This window comes from Pestalotiopsis fici, assembly GCF_000516985.1.
Source record: "Pestalotiopsis fici W106-1 unplaced genomic scaffold PFICI_Scf_3, whole genome shotgun sequence".
Lineage (NCBI taxonomy): Eukaryota > Fungi > Ascomycota > Sordariomycetes > Amphisphaeriales > Sporocadaceae > Pestalotiopsis > Pestalotiopsis fici.
Window position 1 is genome coordinate 5,704,558 of NW_006917093.1, and position 23,550 is coordinate 5,728,107.

The 23,550-nt window shown below is 50.5% G+C and overlaps 10 protein-coding genes across 10 annotated transcripts; 4 read left to right on the forward strand and 6 right to left on the reverse strand.

Moving 5' to 3' along the window:
- Positions 1–462: 462 nt before the first annotated feature.
- Positions 463–1,755, forward strand: PFICI_05841 (Endothiapepsin; the record flags this gene model as incomplete). Its single annotated transcript, XM_007834422.1, has 2 exons — positions 463–1,189; positions 1,253–1,755. The coding sequence occupies 2 exons, from the start codon at positions 463–465 to the stop codon at positions 1,753–1,755; spliced, it is 1,230 nt and encodes a 409-aa protein (XP_007832613.1).
- An 827-nt stretch (positions 1,756–2,582) lies between these two features.
- On the reverse strand, positions 2,583–4,297 carry PFICI_05842 (uncharacterized protein; the record flags this gene model as incomplete). Its single annotated transcript, XM_007834423.1, has 3 exons — positions 2,583–2,714; positions 2,781–3,922; positions 4,021–4,297. The coding sequence occupies 3 exons, from the start codon at positions 4,295–4,297 to the stop codon at positions 2,583–2,585; spliced, it is 1,551 nt and encodes a 516-aa protein (XP_007832614.1).
- A 986-nt stretch (positions 4,298–5,283) lies between these two features.
- On the reverse strand, positions 5,284–6,648 carry PFICI_05843 (uncharacterized protein; the record flags this gene model as incomplete). The annotated part of the gene is made up of 3 exons (XM_007834424.1): positions 5,284–5,593; positions 5,677–6,274; positions 6,336–6,648. 3 exons carry the CDS (start codon positions 6,646–6,648, stop codon positions 5,284–5,286), a joined length of 1,221 nt encoding a protein of 406 aa, XP_007832615.1.
- Positions 6,649–7,486: 838 nt separating this feature from the next.
- Positions 7,487–10,135, reverse strand: PFICI_05844 (uncharacterized protein; the record flags this gene model as incomplete). Its single annotated transcript, XM_007834425.1, has 8 exons — positions 7,487–7,769; positions 7,846–8,025; positions 8,084–8,506; positions 8,567–8,658; positions 8,715–9,350; positions 9,399–9,795; positions 9,850–9,947; positions 10,067–10,135. 8 exons carry the CDS (start codon positions 10,133–10,135, stop codon positions 7,487–7,489), a joined length of 2,178 nt encoding a protein of 725 aa, XP_007832616.1.
- A 1,219-nt stretch (positions 10,136–11,354) lies between these two features.
- Positions 11,355–12,529, forward strand: PFICI_05845 (uncharacterized protein; the record flags this gene model as incomplete). The annotated part of the gene is made up of 5 exons (XM_007834426.1): positions 11,355–11,516; positions 11,588–11,770; positions 11,838–12,054; positions 12,114–12,275; positions 12,354–12,529. The coding sequence occupies 5 exons, from the start codon at positions 11,355–11,357 to the stop codon at positions 12,527–12,529; spliced, it is 900 nt and encodes a 299-aa protein (XP_007832617.1).
- A 451-nt stretch (positions 12,530–12,980) lies between these two features.
- On the reverse strand, positions 12,981–14,806 carry PFICI_05846 (uncharacterized protein; the record flags this gene model as incomplete). Its single annotated transcript, XM_007834427.1, has 5 exons — positions 12,981–13,360; positions 13,419–13,665; positions 13,724–14,134; positions 14,201–14,327; positions 14,490–14,806. The coding sequence occupies 5 exons, from the start codon at positions 14,804–14,806 to the stop codon at positions 12,981–12,983; spliced, it is 1,482 nt and encodes a 493-aa protein (XP_007832618.1).
- Positions 14,807–15,379: 573 nt separating this feature from the next.
- Positions 15,380–16,622, forward strand: PFICI_05847 (uncharacterized protein; the record flags this gene model as incomplete). The annotated part of the gene is made up of 4 exons (XM_007834428.1): positions 15,380–15,894; positions 15,954–16,255; positions 16,314–16,391; positions 16,447–16,622. The coding sequence occupies 4 exons, from the start codon at positions 15,380–15,382 to the stop codon at positions 16,620–16,622; spliced, it is 1,071 nt and encodes a 356-aa protein (XP_007832619.1).
- Positions 16,623–16,791: 169 nt separating this feature from the next.
- Positions 16,792–17,890, reverse strand: PFICI_05848 (uncharacterized protein; the record flags this gene model as incomplete). The annotated part of the gene is made up of 4 exons (XM_007834429.1): positions 16,792–17,276; positions 17,344–17,565; positions 17,662–17,782; positions 17,840–17,890. The coding sequence occupies 4 exons, from the start codon at positions 17,888–17,890 to the stop codon at positions 16,792–16,794; spliced, it is 879 nt and encodes a 292-aa protein (XP_007832620.1).
- A 1,039-nt stretch (positions 17,891–18,929) lies between these two features.
- On the reverse strand, positions 18,930–21,696 carry PFICI_05849 (DNA repair protein rhp54; the record flags this gene model as incomplete). The annotated part of the gene is made up of 4 exons (XM_007834430.1): positions 18,930–21,192; positions 21,251–21,333; positions 21,397–21,426; positions 21,682–21,696. The coding sequence occupies 4 exons, from the start codon at positions 21,694–21,696 to the stop codon at positions 18,930–18,932; spliced, it is 2,391 nt and encodes a 796-aa protein (XP_007832621.1).
- An 853-nt stretch (positions 21,697–22,549) lies between these two features.
- Positions 22,550–23,458, forward strand: PFICI_05850 (uncharacterized protein; the record flags this gene model as incomplete). Its single annotated transcript, XM_007834431.1, has 1 exon — positions 22,550–23,458. The coding sequence occupies one exon, from the start codon at positions 22,550–22,552 to the stop codon at positions 23,456–23,458; it is 909 nt and encodes a 302-aa protein (XP_007832622.1).
- Between the last annotated feature and the right edge of the window lie 92 nt (positions 23,459–23,550).

Consider the following 23,550-nt stretch of genomic DNA (forward strand, 5'->3'; position numbering starts at 1 on the left):
AGGCTGTTAGTGTGCAGGCCTCGGCAACTGCTCGTTTGCCAATGTCTAGGGATTATACTCCATATGCATGTCTCTTCCCTCGCAACGACATGCCCAATGACAGGGGCCAAGGATGATGATGGTGGTGTGGCGCCTCTCTGTAGTCGGTACATTACACACAGGCTTGGACAAAGGAACAAGCTTTATGTCCTGGCATGGGGGTTAGCAGAACGCCAAGATCTCGGAGCCAGGGAGAGAGCAAGAGACTGGAGTATGCGCGAGCTAGTCTACACGGCATAATCACTCATCAGATATACCTATATCCCATTTATCTTGAGATGATCATCGACAGTTGCCCATTCTTTTATAAAAGGGCACTGTCGCCCTCGTCAACAAAGATGGATTCATTCTCACCACATCAGTCTCTCCATCTCCAACTGAGTCGTCGCCGGTGATTATTCAAAAGCCAGACAAGACATCAAGATGCAGTCCTTTGCGCAGACTTTCCTCCTGGCCTCGGCTGCCATCATCTCCTTCACTTCGGCCGCTCCCACTGCCGAGGGTCCCAAGACCAAGGACTTTACTGTCACCCAGGTCCGCAACCCTCACTATGTCCGCAATGGTGCTGCCGCTCTGGCCAAGGCTTACCGCAAGTACGGCGCTCCTCTGCCCGAGTACTTGACTGCCGCGCTCAACCACACCTACACCAAGCGCGCAACCACGGGCAGCGCCGTCACCACGCCCGAGGAGTACGATGTCGAGTACCTCACTCCCGTGAGCATCGGCACGCCTGCCCAGACTCTCAACCTCGACTTTGACACCGGTTCCTCGGACCTGTGGGTGTTCAGCACCGAGCTGGCTTCGAGCTACCAGTCGGGCCACAGCGTGTACAGCCCCTCCAAGAGCAGCACGGCCACCAAGCTGAGCGGCTACACCTGGAGCATCTCGTACGGCGACGGTTCGGGAGCCTCTGGCGACGTCTACACCGACGTTGTCAACATCGGTGGCGTCTCGTACGCTACCCAGGCCGTCGAGGCCGCCAGCAAGATCTCTACCGAGTTCACCCAGGACACCAACAACGATGGTCTCGTTGGTCTGGCTTTCAGCTCCATCAACACCGTGTCGCCCAAGTCCCAAAAGACCTTTTTTGACAATGTCAAGTCTTCGCTCAGCTCGCCCCTGTTCGTTGCTGACCTGAAGCATGATGCCCGTAAGTAAAATACTCGGTAACAATGAGAAATGGGATGTAGAGACTAACACGATAATTTTACAGCCGGCACCTACGACTTTGGAAAGACTGACAGCTCCAAGTACACGGGCTCCATTGCCTACACGTCGGTCAGCACCTCGCAAGGGTTCTGGCAGTTCAGCGCGTCGAGCTACAAGGTGGGCACGACGAGCTACTCGACCAGCCTCAACGGCATCGCCGACACGGGCACCACGCTGCTGCTGCTCCCCGCCACCGTGGTCAAGAACTACTACGCCAAGGTGACGGGCTCGAGCAACTCCAACACGTACGGCGGCTACGTCTTCCCCTGCACCGCCACCCTGCCCACCTTCACCTACACCGTCGGCTCCGTCAGCATCGTCATCCCCGCCACCTACCTCAACTATGCCCCCGTCGAGGACGGCTCCTCCACCTGCTACGGTGGTCTGCAGTCCAGCGCTGATATCGGCATCAACATCTTTGGCGACGTTGCCCTCAAGGCCGCCTACGTTGTCTTCAACGGTGCCTCTACCCCAACCCTGGGTTTCGCCACCAAGACTCTCTCGTAAATGGAGAGAGAGAGGAGAAAGAGACTCACAATTGGACAAGAGCATTTGCCTAATGCTTTCCCCCAAGATGAGGTTGCTATTTGATGAGAGGAGGATCATGTCATGACATCATGTATATACACGGGTTACGACGAGTTTAAATATTCTGCTGTTGGTATAGACCACATAGCCATCGTTTTGTTGTAGCGTTACCTTGAATTCAAATTCAATGACTGATGAGAACAATCGCTATTTGGCCCGATACTAGATTGTGATGACAAGAGTGTACATGCAGAAGAGCATATTGCGCATCCGTTCACGGGACAGATTGCGAAAAGAAAACACGGCAAGCGAAAATGCGTTACTAGCTGGCAGTCGCACTAATTGCCGCGCCACACGGGAAGTTGGCTGATGGCTCGGGCCGCTCGTGATTACGTCTAGTCGGGACGCATCCTGTTTCGATGTGCTTGTCATTGGCGCTGATAATAAGTCCTACCTTGGCATTGACTCGGCATGGGCCTGCTTGTAAATGACAATAATGCCTATCCTGATTGGGCATTATATGTGAGTACTGCATCAACATATATTGTCATTACTACAGACCCGGGTTTCTGGACACACTCAAGAATGCCTGGTAAAGCAACATGAAGCACTGAAAAGTCAATTATAGCGCTGCTTGATTCAATCATTTCGTCAAGCAATTGTGCTCATGAGATTAATAACACATCAAGACTCGCCTTCTAATGAATCATTCTACTTGAGTCTAATCATGCCTCAGGATATTGCCCCACGCTGTAAATGCTAGCATTCCTTCATGCCATACTTGTATACGTAACATTCAAAACAATTTAGATGAAAAGCTTGGCGCCGTGGTACTTGGTCTGTTCCTCGTATACGCCGGTAGCCGAAGACTTCAGCGCAACTCGCTTGGGGAAGCCCTCGAAAGAGGCAGCATAGGTGGCAACTGAGTGAGCGATAAGCTGGGAAATCTTAGTATTAACTCTATCGAAGTCAAATAGATTCATGATGTGTATGGGTGGTCATACCTTGGTGTTCACCTCCCAGGCTGTCAGATTCAGGTTGCTAACATCATCGCAAAGCTGGTGGTAGCACGGATCGTACCAGTCACCTGCCTTGCCGCCGAATTGCTCCTCTTCCTCCTTGGTCTTGATGCCCTCTGCACCAGTGGCGATACCACCAGCGGGAATACCAGCTCGGATGAAACCATCGTAGTCACTTCTGCCATCAAAGGGGATGAGAGTATAGTTGAGACCCTGAGACTTGTACCAGTTGATATAGAGGTCTCGAAGCTCCTCCGATCCTTCCGGACTCTCATCGTTGGTAGCATTGTAAATCTGGTAAGCAAAGTTGGGGCTGGCCATCATGTCATAATCCATGAACAAGCGAATCTTCTGGTTCTCCTCGGGACTGAGGCTGGCTGCGTAGTGGTCCGAGCCGAGCAAGCCTTCTTCCTCGGCAGCCCACCAAGAAAAGCGGACACAGTTGTTGACGCTAAACTTGGTAAGTTGCTTAGCAACCTCGAGCACACTAAGACTACCAGAACCGTCGTCGTTGATACCAGGACCTTCAGTTACACTATCGCTGTGTCCACCCAACATAACACAGTTGTCAGGGTCGCCAGCGGTGGTCTGGGCAATGATATTGTCAGTGTAGGTAGTCTGGACGTCGGCATCCATGTAAGCAATGGCATCTACACGCTTTCCATCCTTGAGCTTTTTTAGGACCGGTGCAGCCTGTGCATCGGACAAGCCAAAGGTGGCAACGTGGTACGGCGACGGCGTACCAAGTGTTCCGGAAAGAGGACCCTCGTCGTTGTTGTAGACAACCGCGGCAACGGCGCCAGCACGGCCAGCGTGCTCTGACTTGGTGCCAAAGGCGCACGTGCCACGCTGCACAAAGGCAATGTTGCCAGCGACTTCGGCGGGAAAGTCAGAAGCATCGCAGCCGGCGTTTGCGACGAGGACCAGGTCTGCGTGAACAGGCTCCTTGTCCTTGGTCGGGGGCGTCAGGCCCATGGGCAACGCCGAGCTCGGGACCTGGTCGCCCAGCACGAGACGATACTCGGAGACCCGTCCCGTCACGGCGGGAAAGGTTTGGTTAGACAAAGTATAATAGTCGCCCAGCTCTGCTAGGGACGAGTATATATACGATAGCGTCCCCAAGTGTCCTAAAAAGAAACTATCAGTCTTGTTTCTCGAGTATAGCGATATAGAGCACAGTGTCGAGGACAATGGAAATAAGTAAGATTGGGAGAAGAGGTCATACCGTCACCGCCGATAACGCGCGTAGGATGGTTGAACTCATCCTCGCCCAGCTTTGCAATCTCATACAGCTCCTTGGCGCGAGCAAAAAGATTGTCAATCTTGATGCTATCCTGAAGCGCCTCGGTGCTGACCAAGGGCAGGGCGCTGCCTTCGCTTTGCAGCGGCAATTGCTGCTCGCGATTGGTATCCAGGCCCAGAGGAACTTGAGTTGCGAGCGCTGGCAGGCCGCCCATGAGAGCTAGGCCCGCGGCCACTTGGCGTCGAGTGTATCCGACCATGATGTGACGCCTGTATCGTCTGTGAAGGTGTAAAAGAGGATCGAGAACAGAAAATCAGATGAAAACAGAGATGTGATAAACAAAAGAGGAAGAGATGGATAAGAAACAGATAGGCAAACACAGACTGGACAGATGACTGATGGCAGCACGACGTATCAATGGAACTGTGCGTCATGTGCCCAATTATTGACACGATCACCTGGGTGGGACTTGAGCGCGGCTCCCCGTGCCCAGTGGCGCCAAGCCTCAATCTGGTTTAGCTGGCATGGGAAGCGCCTGATAAGCCAGATGCAGGAACGAGTCACCCCCTGGCCCGGGGCGATGCGCCTCCCATTAATCTGCCCTGCAAGCCCTGTTTCTTGAGGTATTCCGCCATCGCCTGCTGCTTCTCATCAGCGTTTGAATCAGCGACCAGGAAACTGGCAGCGGTCTGACTTTAATTCCATTTTCATTGCACCATCTATATGCACAATAATTAGCACGTATGCGCCAGGCATTGTATTAAAGACTAAATGCCGCGCATCCAGAGACAATCGATCATGAAGAATGGGATAAAGTCCTGGAATCAGTATAATCCTGAAAAAGTAACAGTTGCAGGGGCAAATATGGCCTTTATTTCTCTGCTTCCCAACTATAATGCGACCAGTCAGCGCGCGCCAGAAGATGTTGTGGGCACCCTATTTAAAGCATATTGAACCTATAGAAAGATGACTTTTGTCCTGAATCAATGCTACACATATAGAGACGATTGAATGCACCAGTGCAGTGCGCGAATTATACAAGCAAGACTTTGGACTTGATCCCACACCCTGCCAATAGAAATGCAAGTGTTGAGTATCAACTAAGCGATAAGCTTACTGGCCACACTCTATTTGGTGGCTCTCCTACGTTTCCAACACTTGACTGAATACGAGGAACACTGAAACAAGATGCACAAGACGACATGTTCAATTGAATTGTTATTCATTCATTATAATATTTCTGGCCTAAGCATCAACCTGCCTAACCTCGAACGAAAACATGCCGTTGCTCTCCGCAGCTCCGTGGTCCTGCAGCTTGTCGGGCACGTCGAACCCGGCAGCCGGCACGCGGTACTCAAACTTCTTGCCGGGCTCGGGCGACTTGCCGTCGACCTGGTAGGGAAAGGTGAGGTACTCTGGCATCAGGCCGGCCTGGATCAGGGCCGTGCACTGGTCCCACGCAATGTGCTCGTGGTAGAGGCGGTCGCCGCGAATGTTGACAATGGAGGTAAAGGGGAGCCTGAGGCGCTTGCCCGTTGGTGGCACACCGGGGAGTCTAGTTTTCCTCATTGTTAGTTGTGTGTTTCTTGTTTCGGTCTGGAAAAATTCCAAGCAGTGGAAGTTCATGGTGGTACTTACAGCCAGTCAACCTTGGCATTGTGCGTGAGCGTAAAGACAAACTCGTCCACGATGCGGTCCACGCCAATCGTCCGGCTCACCAGCTCCAACGCTGTGTCTTCGGGGTTGCTAAAGATAAAGTGGTGGCGGTAAAAGGTGGTCAGCCTCTCGCGTCCCACGCCACCCGTCATGGTGGGGATGTGGTTGACGTAGGGCTCGTCGACCATGGTGGCCATGGTCTTTTCGACGGAGCGGTCGTCAAACTCATAGTACGTGTGCTCGTCCCAAATCTTCTCCAGGTCAAAGTTGGGGCCCCCGAGGTGCTTCTTGATAAAGGTCAGGCCTCGGGTGTGCGCCACGGACGCCGCCGAGTAGTTGAAGCCCTCGGCGCCCGGCACGATGAACTTTTCGGATTCAACCTGGGGGTAGTCGTACGTCGATGTGTTGGATCTGGTCACTGGTGATCCTGGCTTGCCTGCAATGTGCACCAATTCTGGCTTTACTGACAGATCCCACTCTGATGAAAATGTTACTGCCGCCACAATGCTGGCAGCAGATTTATATGCAGCTCTCAGCTTGTCTGAGAAACCAGCGGGGTAGTCTGAAGGTGTGCCATATACTGCAACTCATGTCAGTCCCTCCGTTTTCCCTGCGCATAGTTGATTCCAGGCAAAACTTACCAACAAGTGCAAACTTGTCCTTGGTGTCGCAGGTATCTAATTTCACCAGAGCATCTACAGCCTTCTCCAGCACAGACTCGGCTTCCCAAGCTCCATCACCGGCGCTCGATTGTGAGAATGTGGCCCGCGCGACCGCGTAGCCCTCCTCTGCCCACTTCTTTTGAGGCTTTGGGTCGAGACTCTTTGCTACCGAAGAGTCGGGGAGACCGGCATCAATGACAATCACACCTGGACCGTGGCCACGTCGCGAGAGGGGCGGCTGTATCGAGGCATTTGCTGCCAATGTGACGACTGGTGCTGAAGGAAGTGCCATGTTTGCAGCGCTCAGCTAATTATACGGTGTGTATGGGTCAAGACTTTGAAAGCCCTGAGAAGAAGTCTTTGACTGTACGCTGATATATAGGTTGTGAAAAGGCGTTGATGACTATTTTATTTTCAAGCAAGCTGCTGGCAATGCGGGGCTTGATTGTTATATGCCGGAGAGGGGTCGACAGTTGTTGAAAAATCCGGGGGATATGATAGATTGATATAGTTATTCGGAGAACATGTATTCAACTTGATAATACACATATCCAGAAAGACGCTATTACTTGACTGGCGATCAATTCGATCGTATGTTCATATTGATGATGCTTTGAATAGCGGAGACTCGAAAGGACTCATGATAAGCGACGGGGGTTCGAAGCGGATAGGTTCCGATTAGGCGGTGCGGTGCGATACCCGATCGGCAGCGGACAGCGTGGTGGAGAGTAAGGTTTCAGCGGTGGTCAGCCAGAAGCTCTCTCGTTGGTTCGTGGACAGCGCCTAGGGGCCGCTGGCAAATGTCCGACTCGTTATTCCGTAAATCCATACTATTATTCGCAGTCTTTTTTAATCCGAATAGGAGGCAAACCATGATGGATTCAATCCTTGTCGGCAATCGCACAGATGTGTAATACTCCTACTAGCAAGTGGTCAAGCAAGAGTCGTCAACCTGAGGAATGGAACTATGTACATTTTGGTCACCATCAAAGTCGGTCAATACGTTGCGCCTTGCACATGACATATAGTATGTACGCGATAGTCACACCCGCTAGATCAATTGAATTATGCGCGTCATGTCAGATCTTGGGCAAGATTCCTTTTGTGCTTCAAACCGATTCCATTCATGATCATAATAACCAGGCATTGAGCACATCGGTACCTGGAATATCGTAGCCAAAGAGTCCTGCTCCTGGGACTTGATCCCATGAGAATGATTCAATAACCTCTGAATTTTCAAACGTTCTTCCGTTGGGTGCTCTCGCCTCGGGGATTGACTCGTGCATGAGCTGCTCGATTATGGCACGACTCTTTGCTGCCCCATTCCATGTCACTTCCAGGTCTTTCAAGAAACTAACGCACTTCCGCACATCGGGGAGGGTCGAATCGTGGGGAGACCCTGGCATTCGAAGTCTAAAATTATAGTGTCAACGGTCCTGTACCCAAAAAAAAAAGTCTCTCTCCCCGTATGTAAGGGCAGGGCACCTACAATACCAAGCCCGACAATGTCAGGTAATGCACACAAAATGCGAGGTGATGCGAAGGTGGCACCAGCTCACGTACCAACTCGGCGGCATTGATACAGCTCTTTGCCGCACTCACGCAGTGGGATACTGCATCGATTGCTTGAAGTCCGGGCAGTGCCTGATTGAGACTGCCGACAAGTGACCTTTGATGATGTCAGCCATAGTGTAACGCGTACCCGACAGGCAAAAGCTATGACCTACCGGTACAGATTGAGGAGAGATCCAGCATGGACGATGAACATGATCACACACATGGTCAAGTTTGGGCCTCGATCAAGCTGATTCGCACTAAAGCGTATATCGTCTGGTAGGCTAATCAACCATTCATTCAGTGATTTATCCAGAGAGCCGATAGTCCGCAATCGTTGCTTAGCCTTTGCGGGCTTAGCAATTTCCCGGATCCTCGAAGGAGAATATAATTGTTGGATCTTGCCTCCGATGCGGCATAGCCGCGCGAAAGCCAAGAAGCCAGTCATCGGAGTGGACACTGGCGGATTTACTGGAGAATGCTGTTTGTTCCGGCAGTATTCATCGAGGTCGTCATCACTAATGTCTAGAGGCAGCTCGCAGTGGCAATCCGCGTCTTGAGCCGCCATCGGTCTCCCTAGGCATATCGACGTGACACTATCATCGAGGAAGCAATTAGGCCAGTATTCTCCCCTACTTGAGGAAGTCGGGACTTACCGGTCCAAGGTGTACACACTCCACCAGATCCGTCTTGATAACTGCTGTCGAATCATTGCCGCTGGATCCAGGTGCTCGCCTGGAACGGACATCTGTACGTGGTTGGTAACGCGATTCAATTATCATGAAATATGCCGACGGCACTTACCAAGCTACTCAAGTGAATACCTAGGTCCTGTGCAGCACGAACAGCCCTGCCAGCATAGTTCCAGCTCTGTGTCAGAGTGTTCCAGCCAGCCGAGCACATGGCAAGCAAGGCCAAACACTGCACGCCTTCGAGCGAGGCTTCGCCATGGGATGCATAGTGCAACAAGAGAGACTTTTCGTAGTAGTCTAGGCCAGGGAACCTCGAGGACTTGCCATCGGACGGCAAGAGACTCGCAGCGCACGCGCACACGGCGAAGAAGACGGAGAGGAACCTCTTGTCCGGCTGTTCAGAAGACCGTGAAGAATTAAGGTTCTTGTAGCGAGCCAAGAAATGTGGCTTGTGCAATACGGGGAGAGTGTAGTGTAATTGGTCAAAGTACAGATTCACCAAGAGATCAGCAATGTACTGCGGAGGGCGGCTCAACTGATCGGCCTTTGGCAAATGTGGTAGCTCGGGCCAACGTTGACCATGAACGAAAAGAGGTACTTCAAGAGGCTGGGTGGCGCTTTCATTGGCAGTACCCCGGCTGACACTGAGCATTCCGGGGGAATCCGATACAGCTGATTGCCCTGGGGGTGAGAGACTCTGTATCGCTTCAATCAAAACACTATTTGTCGCACCTCCGACGAATCTGATCTAGAGGTCAGCTAATCATGTAGCAAGCGTTGCGCGGCATTTGGAGACTTGCCTCAGTTTGCCATAGGAGTCTGTCACGAGCGAACCAAACTTCTCCGTCCTACCATTCTGATCAACCGAAAAGTCGAGGCCATCATCTTCAAAGGCTTCAGAGTCCGACTCTTCATGATTATCTTGGGGTGCTTCGTCTTCTATTTCTTGCTGTACCACTGGCCCGGTTCCTGATAATGATGGGTCCAAGGCCAATGGCATGTGTTCGCCGGCGTCTGGCAAGGATCTCAAAGCATTGGCTGCTTGAACAAGCTCGTCCTCCATGAACGTCTCAGATCCAACTTTGGCTCTGACAAGAGACTCGACTGTCTGTGAGAGTTGACCTGCAAGGCCTTCTAGACGCTGGCAGAACAGGTCGAGTTGTTGGCAGCGTGCTTCAAATGACATGGCATATCTAAGAGTTTCCATCAGTATAGCCGTCAAGGCTCAGTGGTATGACTGGACCCACTGCCGACTCGTTGAAGCATTGTCGTTACTCCCCGGGTACTCGCAAAGAGCATCACGGGAGCTGCAGTTGTGACATGGCTGTTGCCCGTCGCATTTCACCTGAGAGTCTCGTCAGCATGAGAGTCTCGTCAGCATGAGAGTCCCCAAGCATATACTTGGACTTGATAATGGGAAAACCACACCTTCTTTCTGCGACAAGCTATGCAGGCTTGCCATACTCTATTGGTAGTGGAGGCACTTGAGGCGTCGGCGGCAGTGGAGTCCCGCTTCGCCGCATTCCGGCCCATCGTGGAAATGACCTTGGGGCCGCTGGAAGAAGTAGGTACCTTGTAAGGGCAAGACAACCTGGAATCGGCAGAGATCTCCCAAGACACTCGAATATTCGGTCAACAATCGTAGAGTCCGGACAATATTGTCAGAGTACAATACAGTATCATTGATGGACTGTACCTAGATAGCAGCCGTCGGGATATTTGGGTGGCCCATCCGACACTTTCCCCACTTTCCAGACTCGTGGCAGATAAAGGGTTGCACTGAACGCTTCAACATGAGCACTTGCCTATCCCCTTGGAACGTAAGACATGCAGGTTGGAGTATTACAAGGACCCATAATCGCTGTCATCAGGGAAGATTAATGGCCTTTGAGTGCCAGTGTATTTATTGTTCAACTGATCACAGCCAATTCTGCGAGTATTTCAACGTGTGTGTATTCGATCTAGTGTCATTTTCCACAAGAGGCCTTGCCAACTATAGCACGGCCAGTTCACCAGGCAGTACTTCGTCGCTTTCCCCATTTGGCAATTTACAATCGAATATAGTTGAATGTTAAATATCAGTCCAGCAGCTGGAAGTGTGTGCACGTTAGCGACACTCGTCAACCAGTCAAGTGTTGACCTTTCCCCTGCCAGGTACAAATAGATCTAAAGCTGAAGCTAGGTGTATGTTCAAGATGTTTACTCTATTGATATATAGTCCGTAATGAAGTACATAAAAACTCAATTTTTCCGGTCGACAGGGAAGTTCTTTCTCTTTTTTTCTTTTTTTCTTTCAGAAGAAGATCATAGGCACAAATACCCTAGTTGTCCACTATAGCAGGCCTGAGCCCAGGGGTGTCCTAAATCAGGGTCCAGCCGCTTCTTACCAGCAACACCAGCCAGAATCCGATAGCTTACCCAAATCACAACGGTGATAAAGTTTGTCCATAGAACATAATGGAGGTCCTTACATCAGCAGAATGACTCCTCGCAGATCCGATTATTGAAGTTTTCTTGCGTGTTCATTTCGGCATGAGTGGTTATTTCTCCCGATCAAGTGTTCCCATGACCACACCACCAATTCGTTTCGGCGTCGGTCCGTGTTCCGGCCCGGACCAGGTAGTTCAACCACGTCGTCTCTGATAAGCTCAGGTCAGACCAAATCCGGCCCTTGAATGGCTCTAGACAATTTCTGTAATCATAGTTTGATTTCGAACTCACTATTCATCCACTCACTCAATCACATACAACCATGTCCAACCAAATCGCGTCTCCCGTCGTAAACGCCTCTGGCAAAACGCGGCTCCAGGAATCGCTCGAAAGAGCGAAGCGCGGAGAAGGACCTAGTGTCGGGCAATGGCTCGAGTTTCCCGGATACACGCTCGCGAGGACGATTGCGCCATTGGGACAGGACGTAAGTTTTGCAATTACTCCAATTCCATGCGCAAACCTTGATTGGAACAAAAGCTAAATGATTCGTTGTAGTGGGTTCTCATTGACTGCGAGCATGGAAACATTTCGGATAACGACATGTATTTACAAGTTGGCGCCATTTCGTCGTCTGGCTGCTCCCCAATCGTGAGGATAGCAGGCAGTGAACCATGGATGATGAAGAGGGTCCTGGATGCTGGTGCACATGGTATCATGGTGCCAATGTGTGAGACAAAGGTATTTTTAATACCCCTACAGTACCATAGAAGCATCTACAAACAGCAGACTAAAATTTGGGACGCAGGAACAAGCGGAAGCCATAGTTAAAGCCTGCAAATACCCATCCAACCGATGGGCACAGGGGGTTCGGGGTGTAGGCGCCATGTTTGCATCGGCAGCTTTCAACCAGACCATGGGGCAATACACGCTCAGCGCCAATGACAATGTCATGATCTGTGTGCAGATTGAGTCACGAAAGGCCTTCGAGAATGTGGAAGAGATCGCAAACGTCGATGGAATCGGTAATCTCACCACTGCACTCGCGGATCCCATCAGCACAAAGACTAATTCTTTCTCTCAGATATGCTCTTTATTGGACCAAACGACCTGGCTTCATCCATGGGCTATGCTGGCCTTGACCACTCCAAGGTCCCCGAGGTACAGGATGCCACTGCGCAAATTCTCAAGGCAACTTTGGATGCAGGGAAATATGCTGGTCATTTTGCCCTGAGTGCTGATGTTGGTGAGTCAATCCTCGAACCAGAATGACTAACAAGTATACGAAGGATGAACAGCTGATATTTTGTGCTTTTAACTCTAGCGGCACAGCGATATGACCAAGGATTCCACTTCGTGAACTGTGGTGCTGATATCGTGGCGATTCAAGCCTGGATGTGCACTGAGATGTCAAAACTTCAAAGTCTTGTAGCAAAGTCGAAACAGTCTGATACGGCTGAGAAAGGACAAGATGTGAGAGTCGCTAATGGCTATAAATAATTTCTAGCTACATTGACCGAGCGAGATTCTGCATACGGCGGTCTTGGTTAATCTAAGTCTTGAATATAAATAAATCAAGAATCCATAGAAAGAACTTTACGGCAAAATATCACAAAACAAATGAGTCAAAAAAATGGGTTTGAAACATTTTCATTATTATTCTTCGTTCATAAAAGAAAGAAAGAGAAAGGAGGGGGCGAGGCTTATTCTACTTGTAATTTAATGAAGATAATATGGCATCCACGCGCAGACATTTGCTAACTTGGTATATTATCACATCTCATTAATAGCATTGGGCAAAAGTTTTGACTCAAGAGACTGATTTCTTGACACCCCATCTTCAAGGCCACGACATATACTCTTTCAGGGATACGTTGACAAGACTGATTTTCGATGCCGCCAAACGCCTTCTAGCATGCCAACTTCCCCATGCATGAACCCAACCTCACTTCTAATACAGGTATCTGAAGCCCTTGGCATCCTCGACCACTGCATTTGGCGACTTGCCCTCTAGATCCGCCGTGCGCGCAGCCGAGGCATCGGTGACCTCGTACGGTACCTCCTCGGTGGCGTCAAGCTTCTTGTTCAAATGTTTCAGATACATCCTCAAGATGAATGCACACAGGACAGCAAACGCGAAAATGGCCAGCTCAGCGCCGAAACTCTTGACGTAGTATGGGCCGTACTTTGAGGGCCATATGTAGGAGCCAGGAATGCTGCCAATGTTACCGCAGGCGTTTACAATGGCGATTGCCGCGGCTTTCTTGGAAGCTGGTCGCACAATGGTGTTGGAAATCCACGCGAGCATCATGAAGCCGCAGGCATATCCAGCTATTCAAAGTCATCAGCCCATGATTTGCGCGTCTTGTGGGCTGCCGCAGATACTCACTTGTCATCATAAACATGGCAAAATACCGAGGAGCGGTCGTTGTCGTCGTCATTGAGATGATGTAACCGATGATGCAGATCACGGCGGGGACAGTATAGTGCCAAAAGCGCTCTCCCGTTTTATCGGCATGCCATGCGTTGGGCAGGGAAAAGAGCAGAGCCCAGATCCAAGGCGGAGCAGTCAGGAGAAGGGTCTTTGTCGTGTCGTAACCAAGAGATGCCGTAATAGTTGGGAAGAAGTAGCTGAACTAATTTTTCATGTCAGTCGCGGCATTGTTATAGGCACCTAGAGACCAATCGACTTACGCTCAAGGCCATGATGGTCGCGTGATAGGTGATACCCAGAAGCCAGACTTTGGGGTCCATCACCGCCAACTTGAGACCATGGAGAGCGCTTTCGTTTTCTGTTGTCTCTGCGACTCCAGCATCCAAAGCAAGTCGCTTTTGGGCAATCAACTTTTCACGCTCCGAGAGCCAGCTGGTCGTCTGGGGGTATTCGGGTAGGATAAAGACGGCAATGACTGCGCAAGCAATTGTGATGACACCTTCAATGATGAACAGCCATCGCCAAGCGCGCAGACCTGCTTTTCCCTCCATGTCGGAAAGAATTCCGGCTGCAATCAAGCCCCCAAAGGCCTGTGCTGCAAGATTACCTCCATTGAGGATGGTCACCCGCAACTGCATTTCTTTTCTGGTATACCACCGCGCCAATAGATACTGGATCACGGAAGTAACACTGTCAGCCTACTTTTCATGTAATTTTCATGCAGGTATGACGCCTACAATACTGCCGGGAAATAGTGAGGCTTCGATGCAGCCTAGAAAGAATCGACATAGTATCGCCCCCGTTGCGTTCTGGATTGCTCCCGTCGCTGCAGAGATGACGCCCCATAATGCAACGCATGCACATCTGTTGATCACATCGAAACGTCAGCTTTCTGTTGTATCTTTTTTGATTCGAAAGAGCAAGTTTGGATGGCACCGCGGAGTCATCGAAGCATGCCCATCCGGGAGAAGTCCCCATTGAAATGACGCTCTGGAAGGCGAGGAAAATATACGTCCTATCACTCACATGTACCAACTCGGCCGAGAAAGCTTGCTAAGGATCATATTTGATGGTATCTGCATTGCCACATATCCCACCAGGAGAATGGATATACATGTCTGGTATTGAACATCTGTGAGGTTGAGGTCTTTCTCGAGCCCCTTGAGGCGGGCATTGGCAAAGTTGTTTCGGTCGATGAAATTGAGGATGAAAAGGACAATCATGACGGGAAAGATTCGCAGGTCGATCCGGCGAACCAAGGCCTTCTCCTCTTTCGGATCCCAAGTGTCGACCTCACCGCCTGCGTGGGATGTGACAGATTGAGCCATGTCTTTGGATGCCATGTTGTTCCAATTTTCACTGACCTGATGGCGCAGTCTTGGATCGGTGTGTATTTCGGGTATGAACAACAACACAGAGCCTGGCTCCGGCCATATACGATTGGTGTCCCTTCTTTAAGAGAAATGTTCAATCTGATAGGGTTATCTTGCCATGCTCTCCTGTGCAAGCACCCCTGTCATGTAGCGGCAGCAATGGAACCGAGCTTGGCATGCTTGAAGTGAGAATCATGTTGTTCGGAGTATCCAAAGTGGCTTAGTACACTCTTATCAGCAAGAAAAGTAGGGAAATGATTCCCGATATACTGCAATTGAGGCCATGCAATACCCTCAATGATCCTCACTGATCCCTGCTCCCAACCCCACAGTTGTCATACCCATCCGATATAATAGTCACTAGGGCCCGTGATCCGATCCGAATACTCATCTCGACAATGATAGGGAATAACACGAAAAAAGGGTCGTATGCCATCCAATCTTGCATTCAAATTTGAGCATGATCACTGTTATTCCGAGCTGTTCATTAATTTTCTAAACATTCACGTCAACAGATCAATCCTCAAGTAATCGACACCCACCATGACCGAGATCACCACCAACCGCGCTTGCGTCTGGGTCGGGCCCAGGAAGCTCGAGGTGCAAGAACGTCCCATTAAGCCTCTCGGTGACAATGACGTGCTCGTCAAGGTAATTTCCACGGGCATCTGCGGCTCGGACTGCCACAACTGGGAGAGCGCTTCGGTCTCGAAGCAGCTAGTCCTCGGACACGAGTCGTCGGGCGTGATTGAGCAGGTCGGCCCGGCCGTCAAGGACCGGGTCGTCGGCCAGAGGGTGGCCGTCGAGCCCGGATTCGCGTGCATGGAGTGCGAGTTCTGCCTCCGGGGAGATCCCAACGTCTGCGCCGACCTCAAGTACTGCGGTCTCGATCCGACCGACGGTACGCTCTGCCAGTTCGCCACGGTCCGGGCGTCCATGACGGTGCCGATCCCCGACAATGTCTCGTGGGAAGAGGCCGGTGCCATTCAGCCGCTGGCGATTGCTGTGCAGCTTGGCAGACGCGCCGCTTTGAACTCTCATCAGACTCTAGCAATCTTGTAAGTCTGCCTGGTGTACGAGATGATCAATTCCTGCACGATATCTAAACATTTCATAGTGGCTGCGGACCTCTTGGCCTTTTGATCCTCGCTGTAGCCAAGGCCTATGGAGTTCGAAAAGTTGTCATGTTTGATATCGAGCAGACAAGGGTAGACTTTGCCGTCAAGTACGGTGCAGATGCCGGAATCGTCTCGCCAAAGAGAGATGAGGGTGTTGAAGCACTCGCATTTGCTCAGGACTATGCCAAGCAGATCATCAAGGAACACGATGTCGGTAACGGCTTTGATGTTACTGTGGAAGCTAGTGGCGCTGAAGCGTGCAGCCAAATGGCAATTTGCATGCTGAAGAACGGAGGCACTTGTAAGCTCAATTGGATAAAAGACTGAATCCCTTGGGCAGCATATTGACATAACGGCAGGTATACAAGCAGGACTTGGCAAGCCCCTGACTTCTGTTCCATTGTTTCTCTTGACGGCTAGGGAACTGAATATCAAGGGTAAGAACTGACCCATCATCTGACCCGGCCAAACATTGCTGACCCCAAAATCCAGGCACTGTCAGATACACACCAGGCTGCTTCGCTGATGCTATCGATCTGTTGAGTCGCAAAAAGATTGATTTGAAACCTTTGATCACCTCTACATACCCCCTAACCAAGTGTGCCGAGGCTTTTGAGGCACAACACGCGCGCAAGGATATTAAGATAGTCATCATGAACCAAGAATAGTATGAATGCATCAAACTAGTAGCATTTGCATAGGATGGAGTCTCGGTATATTTTGCACAAAACTTCTCGGCGGAAATAGAGCTAGTATAGCAGCAAGACATGAAATAGTCGCTCGCTAATAAAAGTTGTAGCTTCCTGAAGCTATTCATATATTGGAACTAATCATTCTTTAATCCCAGACGTCCTTGCCAAAGAAATCAGCCAAGTACTGCCTGAACAACTTTTGCTCACCCGCCTTGCCAATTTCATCAACCTCGGCCTCGCTGAGCTGAAAGCCCGGAATCTGCACGAGGTACTCCTGGAGCCGCTCCTTCTTGGAGCTGGTAGTGATTACCACAATGCCCCTCTCCACGTGCCACCTCAAGAGCACCGCGCTCTCAGTGATAGAATACTTGGCAGCCAGGCGCTGGACTACATTATCAATGGGCCCCGGGCTGGCCTTGGTCAGCGGCGTCAAGGGGGCAAAGGCCTCGACCGTGATGCCCTGGCTCTGGCAAAAGTCGACCAGCTCCGCGCGCGGCAGATAGGGGTGCAGCTCAATCTGGTTGACGGCCGGCTTGGTCTTGGCCGTTTCGAGGACCGCCTTGATGTGCGGCACCAAGAAATTCGACACACCAATGTTGCGTGCGAGCCCTTTATCGTGGCAAGCCTCCACTGCAAGATTTCACATACAATTAGCACAAGTGTCCTCAAGAGGGTTGACATTAAGGTATTTCCTCACTGTCACGCCACACTGCTTGAAGGGCGGCAGGACTTCCACGGGCCGAAAATGGCTCATGGAGCATGTAGAGGTCTATGTAGTCGGTGCCGAGTTTCTCCAGGCTGGCCCGAAGCTGCCCTTCCACGTCGGTGTGGCCAAAGACTTTGGTGGTTAGGAAAAATTCAGACCTTGGTATGCCCGACTCTCTGACGGCAAGGCCCAGCTCGGTCTCATTCTTGTAATCTGTGCCTGGTCAGTCGTTTTCTGCATATTCAACAGCGTTTCAGAGTCTTGAGAATGTGCAATTTCCTACTTCCCTACAGACTGACGATGACTTACACTGCGCGCCGTCGAGGTGGCGGTAGCCCACGTTGATAGCATCTTTAATCGCGTCCACGGTTGGTCGATGAACCTCGCCTTCTACTTCCTTCATCCAAGCACTTCCAGTGCCATATGCCAGCTATGGTTCAAGGTGAGCGTTTAGTAATCCGAATAGCGCAGTAGCAGCATGGCTTACCTGGTCTACTTTGGTGCCAGACGGGAATTGAACCTTTGGAATAGCTGCCATTTTTTTCTGCTCGTTCTATCTACTTCTACTGGTCCGTTAATGCTGAGATGAAGCGATAGTATGACGCGGAATTGATGTGAGCGGGAATAGCACTATGGTAAGAATATCTCTCTAAAAAGTATGCAAATTCAATGGAAGAAAAAATGACTCATGCATTCCATTGGAATCTCGTTGCAAGAGCGACTACATTACACTTTATAGTACTAGGCTTATCGCTGACCACTGTAAGCTCTACCCCCGTACAAGCGACTACCGACATTGTCGGCAGGGGCGCCGGCGCAACACTATCCGCCGTTCAAGGCGGTTCCGACAAGTGCCCGTGATGAAGTCAAAGAATACTGAGCAGCGAATTCATCCTGAGCTATAGAATGCTCAAAAGTACAAACGGAGAATATAAGGCTTACGATCCATGCATTTGTCTACTCATCGATCTGGATTATTGAGCACTAGGGTGAGTTTGCCCGTAACCGCCGTATTCTCCGGTCGCAGTGGCGCTTGCTCAGCCATCCTGTCGGACTCCAACCGGGACGGACATTAATCTCCCAGAGCCAATCCCGCGCCGATTCTCACCTTCTTGCCTCGTATAGTCCCAGGGATCTTGGTCAGATAATTGCTCGCTATCGCTATCGCTCTCGCTCTCGAAGACCTTTTTTTTTTATAGTAGAGGCTGATTGTCCTGGATGACATGGGGGTGGGTGAGATGGTATTTCTGCGAGAACAGCCCAAACTATCAAAGGCGTCCCAGATGCCTGTCTGATGGCGGACAAGAAGTGATCCAATGGAGACGGACATCAACAAAAAACTAGCAATGAAAATACTGAGGATTCGAATGGTATTTATTTTCACAACTCATGTCGTCATGATGGCCAAGTTTACACAACGCCAATCTGTTGCTCTAGGAAGCAATGCCAGTGCAACTTCTTTCGCCTTGAACTCCTTTACAAATGCAGCAACAAACATCTCATCGTGTCTCGTCTAAAGGTTCTATCACATCCTTTCTCACGGCCTTTGCCATGAATAATTCACAATCCGTGTAGACTTAGTGCGAAATGTACTGGAAAACTGCCGATACCTCTTGTTCACCGCACTCTTGTTGTAGCAAGTGGTCTTGAATGGGTTTCAACCCTGAGTTGATAAAGTGGTTCCAAGTGCTCGTATCACCGTACAGCATGGCTGGGGCTTTGATGTATTGCTTGCCGTCTGGTTTGCAACGTTTGCACTTGAAAGTGTCGTGTGTGTCACTCTTCGTGTCTGCTCGGTACTGGAATAGCTCCCTCAGACTGTCGAGCGAAAAGTGGCGTTCAACATCCTCGGCAGAATCAACAACACAGGACGACAGGGACTGCTTGTGACTTTGGCGCTGGAATATCTTTTCCTCAATCGTGCCTGTTCCAATAAATCGATAGACGAAGCAGTCCTTCTTTTGTCCGTCACGCCAGACACGAGCGAGGGCTTGTTGATCAGATGCAGGGTTCCAATCCGGATCAAACAGCACCAGACGATTGGCACCAATCAAGTTGAGACCACAACCTCCGGCTTTGCTGGACAGCAAGAAGACAAACTCTTCGCCATTAGGATCGTTGAATTTGTCGACTAGCTTTTGTCGTTTATTCACATTCATAGTACCATCAAGCCGGAGACAACCATAGGCACGGTTGCGGCAGAGTCGCTCGAAAAGGTCAAGCGTCGATGTGTAGTTGCTGATCAAGACAATCTTGTCGTTCGTGTCTTGTCGAATGCGTGCAAGCATGCGGTCCAATACCTGCATCTTACCTGAATACCATGGCTTAATGTCACGATCGCGGCCACGGGCTTCCTTTGGTACGTAGTCATCTGGCCAGTATTGCTCAGAACCAGGTAGATCCTCGCTGAGGTTGAGCAGATCGGGATGGTTGACCAGCTTCTTGAGAATGCCAATGGCTTTGAGGGGCTGGCTTCCCTTACCTCGCAAGAGTGCCTGAATGTCGGGACTCTTGATGAAGTAGTTGTACAAGTCAAGCTGGAAAGGAGCCAGATTGCAGAAGACGACGTGCTCGTACTTGACTGGCAAGTACTTGGACAAGAGGTCATTGGTTCTGCGAATGATGAATTTGTTGACTATACCAAGCAGTTCAGACGTGCGTTCATCGCCCTTTTGCTTTTCAAGTTCTGTTGCGTCAGCATCACGACCGCGCAGAATGGGAATCTCGAAGCGTTTGCGGAATTCTAGTCGAGTGCCGAGTAGATCCGGATTGGCGAAACTGATGAGAGCAAAGTACTCGGACAGATCATTCTGAATTGGGGTACCAGAAAGAATAACCCGTCTTGTGACATTCAGACTATTCAGAGCACTGAATGTCTGGCTGTCGCCGTTCTTCAGTCGATGGCCCTCGTCACAGAGCATCAGCCCAATCTTTGTGTTCTTCAATTCCTCCACATTGAGTCTCAGGGTTTCATAGGAAACAATGATAACTGGTCTCGTGACTGCTCGGCCACTGGATATGGCCCACTGACGTAGCTGGCGGGTCAATTCTTCCTTTGATGCCTTGCCGTCAATGGCAAATGGTGTGATGGCATCTGGGCCAAGCCACTTGACAAGTTCGTTGGCCCAATTTCGGACCAGTGACGAAGGACATGCAACAATAGCTTTCTGGATCGTGGTCTTTCCCGCCTCTGGTGATTGTTTCAGCAGGCTCCACAACAATGTGATGCACTGCAGCGTCTTTCCCAGACCCATCTCGTCAGCCATTATGCAGCCATTGGCCTTGGCATCAATCAAGCCAGTGACACATCTGTACATGAATTTGACACCCTCAACTTGATGCGGTCTCAACACCTTGGCAAGTCTGGGATCAATGACGACGGGCACTTTGGGGTGATCACCCTGAACCTTCTTCTTGATACCCAAGATCTCGGCCAAGCTCTTGTGAAATAGCGGCTCCTCCAGTTTTGGCTTTGCCGCCTCTTCCTGCTCCAATTCTTCTTGCGGCTTCTTAGGTTCGTCTACTGTAGGATCATAGAGCACGATGGCAAAGTCTCCAGCAGGGTCATGTAGTGGCTTCGCCACAAATACAGCACCCTGTCGAAGACCGAGTGTAGGTGGAGGTCGATTCGGATTATAGTTGGCAGCAGCCTTATTGACAAAAGGCACAGAGAAGGCTTTTCTAAAGACTTTGTCCTTGTCCTTTGGCTGGAACACTGGGAATCTGTTGACGTCTCGATTCGCGAGGGCCAGGCGGTCTGCATTGGTATAGGGCTTGTCGGCGCCGTCGGCTTCTCCATCAGCACCGCCGTAGTCGACCTTTCGCTTCTTTCGAGCCGGCCTATCGCTGGCAGGAGTTCTTGTTGCAGAGCCTGGGCATTTAAAAGGTTTGTGTAGACGCTCGATCGAGTCTGTCGGGCGATATCGCGGGCCAGGAGCAGGCGCCTTTTTCGCCAGTGGCGTCGAGACGGTTGGAGTCGCCCTGTGATTCGAGATTAGTTCTGAATAGGCGCTGTAAGCTTGATATGCGACGGGCAAGACTCACATCTCCCGTCCTAAATTTGACGACACAATTCTGCTTTACGTCCAGAATCAGGCAGAGAAAAGAGGTTAATATTGGGGAGAAATTTGACTGATGCAAACTCAATTTGCCACCATGTCGCAAAAGAAAACAGGATGCGGATGGCGAATATGGCAGTTTGTTGACTATGTTGAAAAGCGCGACGCGACTGCTAGCGGGTGTCCGCAATAGGCAGCGACACGGGCTCACATGACCTGGTACGCGCGGAAAGTGCTTCCAAGTCGGCGGGGTCTTGCCACAAAGTCGCACTGGGATCAAGTCCATTTACTAAAAGCAGTAACCCATTACTAATACTTCAATTTCACTTGCGCATATCCTGGACAAAGTAGTAGTATTTCCATGTAGGTATTTATTTGATTGCCGTATCCAGACGTGAGGCTCTTTGATGTTTTCGATCCGCATGCCGTTAAAGTTCTCATTCATCATCACAATATTTCAGGACTTTGCGTGCACCTCACGGATTATTGGCAATAGTCGAGCTGATTGGCAAATCTCATTCGCTGCTTTCAACGGCCACCACTACACAAAATTGAGGATCAACTGCTCTGGAGACGGGATGCCAATGTACATTGGCAAATACTACGTAGAAAGTCTGATCAAAATCTAGCAATTGCATTTGAATATCCTTTCAAACTTTCAAACTTGCAGAATGCTGCATCCAAGTGCTACAGTGGATGAGCCCAGCTTTCCCCAGTTAGCTGTCCCTTTTGGGGGGTGCGCGGACGGGACGGCTCGGCTGATTGCCCCTCACCAACGACAGCGGGGCAAGTTTCCAAGGGTAGGTAGGTTGAGGGCATTACCTACCTACACTCGTCCTTGTCAAATGCATGTCTCAGTCTATATCCAATCACACTCTTTCCATATTTGCTTGCCACTATAGGAGGTACGCGTATATCCATTGTATCGACCACTAAAAGCCTTGAAAATCTATTATACATACTGTTGTAAGATTTTTATACTCAAAATCCGCATCTCCAACTATTCCAACACCCGTCATTCAGAGCTCAAGGCGGCACCTGGTGTACTCTACCTCGCACTTAGCCGAGGATATTTGGTGACGTGACTGTCGCTACACTCTGTCTCCAACACAGGCACGCTCCCTCTCTCAGACGCAAATATGTCGGCAGACTTTTGGGCGGGGTATATCAGTGGTGCGATTGGAATCCTTGTTGGTAACCCACTGGACATTCTCAAGGTGCGGCTACAAGCAAAGGATGCAATTGGCGCTCAAAATGCCTCTTCATACCTCCGTCAGTTTGAGGGTACATCCTCTCTGATATCGGGCACGGCAGCTCCTGTGCTCGGCTATGGTGCGCTTAATGCGTTGCTGTTCGTATCTTATAACCGAAGCGAGTCCGCCATCAACAATGCGCTCAATACTCAGTCAAATCTTTGGACAACCTGGGTAGCTGGCGCAATCGGCGGTTTGGCGACTTGGGTGGTCAGTACACCCACTGAGTTGATCAAGTGTAGAGCACAACTTTCATCGCCACCGGCATCCAGCTGGAGCATTGCAAAGTCGGTTCTCAGAAACGAGGGAATAAGAGGACTATATCTTGGTGGCGTTGTGACGGCCCTGCGAGACAGTATCGGCTACGGCTTTTACTTTTGGTCGTACGAGTTGAGTACGCAGATGATGATGTCTTCGAAGAAGCGTGAGACGTCATTCAGCGAGGATGCTGCCAAGGTCTTGCTCTGTGGCGGTCTGGCTGGGGTAGCGACCTGGGCCAGTATATTCCCCCTTGATGTGATCAAGACGAGAGTTCAAGCACAAGTTTTGTCTTCGGAAACGAGACCACTGATGGACACCCGCCCGAATCAAGCGAAAAGGCTCGGCGCAGTGGCTGTCGCAAAGGAAGCGTATAGGGAAGGCGGCAGTCGAGTGTTCTTCCGAGGGTTGACCATCTGTAGTGTCCGCGCTTTTTTTGTCAACGCGATACAATGGGCGGTATACGAATGGGTGATGTATGAGCTCGGCGAAGGAAAATCGAGGGTTGTTGACCCAGATGCTCAAAAAATGGTGTAGATAAGACTCCAAGATCTGACAAGCGGCCATAGACATACTTGACTGCTAAATTGGCAATTCTCGAAATGAATCATGCCAGCGTTGATATATAT